Source organism: Phocoena phocoena, chromosome 1 (genome assembly GCF_963924675.1).
Source record: "Phocoena phocoena chromosome 1, mPhoPho1.1, whole genome shotgun sequence".
Classification (NCBI taxonomy): domain Eukaryota; kingdom Metazoa; phylum Chordata; class Mammalia; order Artiodactyla; family Phocoenidae; genus Phocoena; species Phocoena phocoena.
This window is the reverse complement of record NC_089219.1, coordinates 38385918-38394649: the sequence shown is the minus strand read 5'-3', so window position 1 is coordinate 38394649 and position 8732 is coordinate 38385918. Positions and strand designations below refer to the sequence as shown.

Sequence of the window (8732 nt, the reverse complement as noted above, 5' to 3'; positions counted from 1 at the left end):
CTTACAAGTACTCTCCCCTCTTGCTCTCTAGCTGCTTTCAGTCACTGAGGCTGGTCCCCTAAGCTACATTGAGACTTGCCCGGGGAAGGGGACCACATATACTTTCCTTGCCTTCTCTGGGCTGGTGGAATTGGGTCAACTGAATGAGGAAGTATTGACAAAGCTCTGAGGGAAGCTGGGCTGAGCCAGAGGTGGGCCTGGTTCTGCCATAATAGAACATGACTCCGGGGTGGACTTGCTCCTTGGGAAGTCAGGGGAGGCTTCCTGGAGGAGGTGGTAATGTCTAGAGCTATTGGATTCCAAGGTCCAGTGACAGTCATTTGCCTCCAGGGACAGGCAAAAAGCTTCAGTCCCCATGCCTGGGCTAGATGAGATTGCTTTCATTTCGGAAACAGAACTTCCTGGAGCTGATCCCAGAGGATAAACCAGAAATCCCTATTGTCTCCTAGAGTCTCTGCTACCCTCCTGTCTCCCTGCCCAAGTCTCTCCTCTGTCTCCTGTGGCTGTTGGATTCACCTTCCAAATCTCAGATACCTGATCCTGGCTCAACTGATCCCCCTGTTCAGAAACCCTCACCTGCCTGCCTTGGTCCCTGCCACATCCAGGTGAGATACTGGATTCAGGACCCTCAGCCCCACCTCTCATGAAGCCAGCCACCATTTCCCCATCATCCACAAAGTCTCACTCCACTGCTTTGTTCAGACAGCTTTCTTGGCCCAAGCTACCATCCCCCTCACTTTGCTCCCATCCAAAGCCTTCTCCATCTGCCCTAGGCCAGACGAACTCCCCAAGGGTCATGGGCATCAACTACTCTGCAAAGCAATCCTGCCAGTAGACCCCACTATCTTACCACTGGGAGAGGAGGTAAGCCTTAGGAACCTTTACCCTGGTTTTCAGATGCAGCTTCCCTAAGCAGGGTGTGGAGGCTTCAGGGCTGGGCATCATGGCCCAGGATCTGTGCACGCCATTTCCCTCCCCTTACCCTGAGCCCCTGAGACCATGTGAAGGCTTAGAGATGGGGGGACCACAGAAGCTGGACTAAAACTCAAGAACAACAGGATCAAATCCAGATTGTCTCAACTTGAAAGGACCCATTATACTTACTGGGGCAACTGAGATGCAGAGACTGTGGCTGTACCCACGGAGAGGCTTGTGCGTGTGACACCCACTGCTCCACAGCAAGGCAACAGTCATTTTCTAATTCATACATTGTGCTTCTGAGAGCCTTTTCGTGGTTGTTATTAATTTAACTAAAAACTTCTGCCCCGCAAGGTTGTAAGCACAGACGTGCAGAATGTTAGAGCCGGACAGGACATTACAGGCCATCTAATCCAGGTGGAGAAACGGGCCCAGAGAGGCTACGGGCTGACTCAAGGTCACTCCACCTGGAGAGGGAGTCTGCTGGGCTGTGTTCCTGGCCATAAGCAGGAGCATACCTTTCTGAGCCAGTGACTACCTGGACAGAAGCCCTTACTTCGACAGCTGGCTCTGGGACAGGACGCCGGCAGAAGCCTGAGACTCCGCACTGCTGCATGGTTTGCGCTTACTGTGATCAGGAGCTGGAGTCCGACCTTCCCTCCTGGCTTAGCCACACCCCTGCCCTGGACACTAACTGCAGAACCTGGAGGCCCAGGGCGTGGGACCGCATTCCTCTGAAGACACTTCTCTGAGAGCACCCATTCCCTGCTGCCTCCCTCCACCCAGGGAAGTCTCACCAAAGAGAGGTCTGGAGCCCTGTGGTCAGGCCTGGAGGAACGCTGTGGCAGCCGGAGATGCTGCCTTGCCGTTTTGCTGCCTGCCCCAGTCTGACTCCTGCCTCCACTCCCTTCCTCCTCAATCAGGGGTATGGGGGGCGGGGCTCGAAGCTAGAAAAGAGAGAGAAGAGAACATGCCCTTCTAGACTCTGGGCTGGTGGGGGAGGGGGAGCAATTAGTGCCCCCTACTGCCTGAAGCTCCAGTGGTTCCAGGGTCTCCAGCGAGGGCCATATCACCTCTACTGGGGATGCAAAGGAACAGCTGCCTCAAGAGGGTGCCGGCGGGGAGGAGACAGGCAGGGAAGAAGTAAAAGGAGAGGAACAGGAAGAAGCAAACTTACTGAAACTAAAAAGCCACAACCCCAAACAAACATAGCTTGGGAAGTGACAACACCAACACAGCCAGCGCCAAAGAAAGAAAGCAGGGGCAGGGAGGAGAGACATGGGGGAAGATCCAGAGTGGGGAAGACAGAGGCTGGGGAGAGACGGGGTGGGGAATTGGACAGAGACAGGGAGAGATCGGGCAGGGAAGAAGGAAAGGGGAGACGGAGAGACAGAGAGAAGGGAAGGCCAGAGTGAGATGTGAAAGCTGCAGGTGGAGGCGGGAGCAGCAGAGGAGAAGAGATGGAGCAGGGCTGGGGGCCTGGGGCAGGCAGGTGCCTGAAAATATAGCTTTATATATCTCACATTCCACACACAAACTTACTAGGGACAGAAGGGGAGGAAGGGAGGGATGGGAGGAGGTGACGCTGAGGTGGGGATCTAGCCAGCGAGAGCTTCTCACTCCCCGAGGAAAGCTGGGGGCACCAGCCTCTCACCTCCTCCCCATTCAGCCTCCGTGGGATCCAAGCAGGGCCATGCAGAGGGCAGGGTGTAGGTGTGGGCTCCACCGAGGGCTGGAGCTCTGGTGGGGGGAGGGGGAGAGGGACAGGAAGCAGGACTCCAAGGCTCCGGGATCCCTGGGCTCCTGGAGTTAACTCCCTGAGAGCCGTATTGGGTTAACCATGGGGCTGGGCTGGGGGCACCCAAGAGCCCTGGCTGGGTGGGAGGCCAGCAGTCAGTTGGGCAGCGTATCGAGTCCCAGGGAGGCCGCGTGCTGCTTGGCCCGAAGCCGCAGGTTCTCGATGCTCGTGGTTTTACTGTTCAGGGCAGCCGAGGCAGGTGCCAGGCCTGCGGGGGGTGCGGGCAGCAGTGGAGACCCCCATACGCCCTGGTGGGCAGCAGCGGCCGCTGACAGCGACTGGTAGTAGGACTGGCAGTGCAGTGAGCCCAGAGGGGCCATGTTGACGCCCAGGTAGGGCACGGCGGCGGCGGCGGCAGCCGCAGCAGCAGCAGGGGCCGGGCCCCCCACTTCGAAGGAAGAGTAGTGCACCAGGTTGTTGGTGGCGGCCATGTGCTGGCGGAATTGCTCCTGCAGACGGAAGAGGCTCAGCGGGGATGAGGAGTAAGAGTGGGAGGGGCCCAGGAGGCCGCCCCCGGGGGCTGCAGGGGCCAGGGCCAGGCTGCCCGGGGAATCTGCAAGCAGAGAACCAAGAATCGAGGACTCAGGACAGGGCACTGGTCTGCCAGGAGGGGTTCCCTGGGCCTTGCCACCCCCTTGGAGCTGCAGACAAGACAGGCTTTGGCTGAAACCATATCCACACACCTCAGCCAGGGCTGAGCATCCCCCAGAATCCTGGGAGGGAGGGACCCAAGCTTCCTGGAGGAGCACCAGACTCTGCCAAGGCCCCCATGTCTGACTTCTTAGGGAGACTCCTTTTCTTTTTTCCTTTTTTTTTTTTTTTTTGGTTGTTGTTGTTTGGTTTTGGTGGGGACAAAAGAGTTTTATTTACTCTTGAAATCGTCACAACAGAATCACAGATTGACACGGGGAATGGCTGAGCCACAAGCAAGTCAGGTAGTACAGAAATGTCCCACCCAAATACTCCTTTTCTTCTCAAGGGCGGTCACCTCCCCTTCCCCTCTCCTGTCTGTGGCTCCCCTTCCCCTCCAGCTCTCAGCTCACAGCCCCATCCACTCCCTGCCTGAGCCCAGGGTTTGTGTCTGAGCTATGCCTCCTGCCAGAGCTCTGTCCCGTCAAAAACACAGCTCTGAGTCTCTGCTGCATGTGGGACTCTCTGGTACCCATATGGTACTCATCCAGTATGCACTGGTACATCTGTACTGGTTGTTAAAATACTGGAAAATTTCCATAATGGTTGATAAATAGCTTTTGCCCTGAGCTCCCCAAGTACCCCTCCCCTGCCACACAGCCTCTCCCCCAGCCCCCTGAATTCCCTGGACCCTTCCAGGATTCAGCAACTAATGGGTGACCACCTGGAACAGGCCTGCTATGGCCAAGTCCTTTCTCTGGGTCAGGTCCAGTGCCACAAAGGCTAACTCTATCACTGCTCTGACCCCCCTCGCTAGCCAGGCCCCTGTGCGACTAGACCTGCTGGGCCCCGGCCCACCACAGCTGCTGCTGGGCCTCACCTGACTTGGGGCTGCCCCTCTTGCAGCCCAGCCCCTTGCTCTCAGCCCCAGGGCTCTTCTCAGTTTTGGGATCCGCAGCCCCTGCCCGGGGCTCTTCCTCCCAGTCTGGCTGGTCTTCGGGGGCTGACTCACTGGCCGACTGCTCGGATAGGCTCAGGTGAAGCTCAGCAGGGGGGTCGCCGCTGGGCAGGCTGGGGGGCTGGTCGGCCTCCAGCTGGGTGTCTGGAGTCGGGGCCTCGGTCTTTCCTTCCCCGTGGGAGCCCTCAGCCTCCTTCTGCTTCTGGAGCTGCTCTTTCTGCAGGCTGCGCTGCTTCTTCCGGAACTTGGCCCTGCGGTTCTTGAACCACACCTAGGAACAGGGCGAGGAGAGCAGGAGTGGGGGGGGAAGCAGCAGAGTTGTGGGGCAGGGTGCTCCCGGAGGGAGTGTGAGTGGCAAGGTTGCCCCCGCCCTGTAGCAAACACACACCCACAATCCTTTCCAACCCACCCTCCCTGTCGCTGAAGGCATTCATGGAGACCCCAGTTGCAGTTTGGCACCGAGGGCTAAAGTGCTGGCTCCTGGACAGCAGGAAGCCAGATTGATGGGCTGGTGCTTGCCTGCAAGGTCTAGCTAGAGGGGCTGGGTCCTACCTGTACCCGGGCCTCAGGTAGGTTGGTGCACATGGCCAGCCTCTCACGCATCACCACATCGGGGTAGTGAGTCTTCTGGAAGGTCTTTTCCAGGGCCTCGAGCTGCTGAGCCGTGAACGCCGTGCGGCTGCGACGCTGTTTGCGGTGCTGGGAGCCATAGCGGGCCTCCAAGATGATGTCTTGAAATGTACAGCCGTTGGAGGGCAAGGAGAGGGGGCCCATTTAATTATGGGAAATAGATTTTGAATCTTACCCTGCTCTGACCCACTGTGGTCCTGCCAGAGCTAGACCCTGGTCCTTTCCCCCTTGGAAATCACCCATCTCCTCTCCGTGTGGCTGGATTTTCAAGATCGCTCCACCCCATCATTCACTATCAGGACCACTGAGGTCTAACTCATCTCTATGAATGGCTGTCAGGAATATGACTGAGGGGGATCTTCCTTATTTGGTTTGGGGTGGGTGGGTAGGTAGGTGGGTGGGCATTGCCCTAAAATCCTTAAAGTCCCAGAATAATAAGGGTATAATATTCTGAGAGTACATGATGCTAATAATTTGGAAGTCCATGTCACAAAGCTTCTAATAGCCTATGACCCTTAGATTCTAGATACCAACAAAATACTGTCCCGACCATGAGAAGCCAGGCCATGACTTATCTGCAAGGTACACTTAGGAGAGGTCTGACTGAGGAGATGGAATTCACTGGCACTTGATCCAAGTCCTCTGGGTATGAATCTCATCGTCCCAGTTGGCCTGTGAATCTCTGATGGCAGGACCTGAGGCTCCCGCTCTTATGTCTCCTCAACAGAAAGCCTGGCTCTGGCAGGGCCCTCAGAACACAGGAAAGCCTTGTTGCGTGTGGTCTTGACCCTTCTAGCTGCTTCCTCCAGGAGGGAAGGACAAAGAGAGCAGGTACTAACCACCACAGGCTTGGAGGGGAGACAGGCCTGGTGGACCACAGATTCCACAGTCCTGCCCACGTGCTGGGAACATGAACCTCCCGGCATAGATGTCTGTCTGGGGTTGCTGTCTAGCCTCCAACACTTCTGCTTGACCAGTCCCTGGAGGATGGACAGTTAACCTCTCTCTCCCCGCCTACCAACACCCATAAGTGGACCCTGGACTATCTATGCTGAAGGGAACCCGAGCTGTGTCAGCCTCTGCACAGGGCTGCCAAGGTCCTTCCCCTGCACTCCAGGGACTGGGGAGTCAACGCCACACTCTAAACGAGGAAGTAGGAGGCAACTGGGTATCCAGGAAGCCCTGAACCTCTTACAAACTGGTACTGATCCCAGCCTGGACCGAGCCCTGAGCTCATGCTGGTCACGCTGCGGGAGGGGAAGGAGTGAGGACCCCTCTCAGTAGAACACTGGGTGTGGGAGCAGCAGCTCAGCCTTCTGCTGCTGGCTTCGGGGACTACAAAGGTGGGAGGCAGTCACAGCCTGGGACGCCAGGCTCTCCGTACCATCAGCAAAACCTCCTGCTGGAAGGCGAGGCCTCCACACAAAGGCCCGCCTGGAGCTCATATCCCTCCTTCTCAAGATTAGAGAATTGGTGGGAGCACTGAATACTCCACTTCCTCTGTCCCCACCAGCAGAGGCGAGCCTCTGTCCCTGACTCTTCCTCTCTGAGCCCTGGAACATGGTAAGGATCAAATGTCACCACCAGCTTGGGCACAGGGAATTCACTCCAAACCAGAGAAGCAGCCGTAGCCCTGGCAGGACTGCACCCACATCCCCATGCTGGAGACTGATGACCCCAATGCTAATCTACAGAAGGTGACCAGGGGCTCCATTTTACCCACTGAGCCCTTCCCGGAGCCTGGCAGCGTCTAAAGGAGTAGAAGCAGCCGCCTCACCCTCCCTGCCAGGCTGGAACCCCTACCCAGGCCTCGTATCCCATCCCATTTCTGTGCCTTTACTCACGCTAGTCCCCCTTCCTTGTCCCTGACTCCTGCTCCGTGGCCTCCAGGAAGCCCTCCCTGACTGCTGATCATGCTTCTCTGGTCTGCCCCACCATTTGATCCTGGCCACATTCTTCCTGCCGTGCCCTCTCATGAGCCTCTGGGCACCTGGCCTCCCTGGGAGTGTCCTAAAGCTCTCTGAGGACCACCTGGCCCAGGGCCAGAGCAATTCACCAGCTGCTTGAGGTTTGGCCTGGGACAGGATGGGGCGGGTGGCTTCACCTCCCAGGAAATCACGTTCCCCACCTATGCCATCAAATCCTTCCCATGCTCACTGAGGGGCTGCCAGGTCAGGGCAACAATCAGTTGAACTGGGAGAGGGGGGACCAGGCTGCAGCTCCCTCATGGGCACTTCCCCTGGGACCTGGGTAATCATTTCCTCTGAGCACCTACCAGTCCCTACTGAATACCTTGATTATGTTATCTCAAATAACATCCCAACCATCCTATGGGATGGGCACCACCATGTTCCCTTTTATAAAGGGGGAAGCTGAGGCTCAGAGAAGAGAGGTGAGTGGGCAGACCCTACAATGACTGCAAGTCTGTAACTTCAAAGCTCAGATTTTTAGCCATAATGTCACATTCTAATCTCCTACCCCAGCCCTGCCTAGAGTTAACCTCTCTGAGCCTCCATTTCCTTGTCCATAAAATGGAGATAATAGCCTCCCTTCACTGGAGTTGAATGGTTAGACGCACAGAGAGAGAGCGCGCGCCTCACACAGTGCCTGGCATACAATCAGTGATCAAAACATGGGAGCTGTTACAGATGGGACTCCCTGGGCACTCCAGCCACTTCCTAGCTGGAATGCTGTGGGCTAGTCCCTTACCTCCTACCTCAGTCTCTCCGCCTGTGAGAGAGGCTAATGAATCCCTCCCTCACAGGGTGGTTAAGGGAATCTGAAGGCATAGGGCAGCTCCAGGGCCCAGCACAGTGCTGGCAAACAAGGGTGCTCTGGACAGTCACACATAGATTTTGAATTGACATCTCCCTGTGTTACTAAGTGACCTGGGTCTTCCTGAGTCTCCCAGAGTAAACATTCCCAGTACTCCCTCCTGTCTTCACCTTCCAGAGTCTCTTCCCCCAGATCTCTCCTCCACCCCACCCCCCCAGCCCCCGTCCCCACAAACGGCCCTTACCAGCCAGGCGCTCGGCCAGGGTAAGCGCGTGCACCGAGGGCCGGTAGTCGGGGGCATGCTGGGCCTGCTGGGCCGCCTGCTGGTGCAGGTTGTACATGGCGCTGAGCGAGTTCATGGCGTGCAACGAGTACCCGTTCACCCCGTAGTGCTGCATCGCGGCATGTGCCTGCAGACCAGGGAGAGGGAGGGGATGTGAGTGAGGCCATGCGGTCACACTCTACCCTGGCGGAGACACCACCCAAGGTCCGCACCTTGGATGCCCACCTCACCCCTGAGAGATTCTGCTTCCCCATCGGAAAGTGGCCTGCCTTGCCCACAGCTAAGAGCAAGAGGGCTCCTGCATGTACTTATTCGTTCACCCACTCATTCATTGATTCACGCAGCAGGACTTGTGTAGGGTTTAGTGCTCTGGGCTCTGGAGTCAGCCTGCCTGGGCTGGAATCTCCACTCTGCCACCTGGGAGCTTTGTGGCTTTGAGTAAGTCACTTAACTTCTCTGACCCTCAGTTTCTCCATCTGCAAAATGGGGTTAGTAATAGTACTTATCTCATGTGGTTGCTGCATGGATTAAGAGAAGCCTTTACAATAGGGTCTGGCACGTAGCGTGTGCTCAAACATGTTAGTCATTGGGATTCATCAATCCGTCCGCTGCTTCATGCAGTCATCTCTTCATTTAATCACCCAGGCACTTACTCACTTGCACATCATTGTTTTGCTCACACACCTATTATTTATTCAACAAACAGCCACTGAGGCTCACACGGGGCCAAGTCCAGAGCT

The 8732-nt window shown here is 56.6% G+C and overlaps 1 protein-coding gene across 2 annotated transcripts; it reads right to left on the bottom strand.

The window, feature by feature from the left end:
• Positions 1–2811: 2811 nt before the first annotated feature.
• DMBX1 (diencephalon/mesencephalon homeobox 1) lies at positions 2812–8107 on the bottom strand. Of its 2 annotated transcripts, none has more exons than XM_065889984.1 (4): positions 7954–8107; positions 4857–5035; positions 4227–4575; positions 2812–3269 (listed from the first exon to the last, which is right to left on the bottom strand). In XM_065889984.1, the coding sequence occupies exons 1-4, from the start codon at positions 8105–8107 to the stop codon at positions 2812–2814; spliced, it is 1140 nt and encodes a 379-aa protein (XP_065746056.1). The 2 variants fall into 2 exon arrangements, with proteins under 2 accessions (XP_065746056.1, XP_065746048.1); XM_065889976.1 differs by having other exon boundaries at positions 4857–5052; positions 7956–8107.
• Positions 8108–8732: the final 625 nt, after the last annotated feature.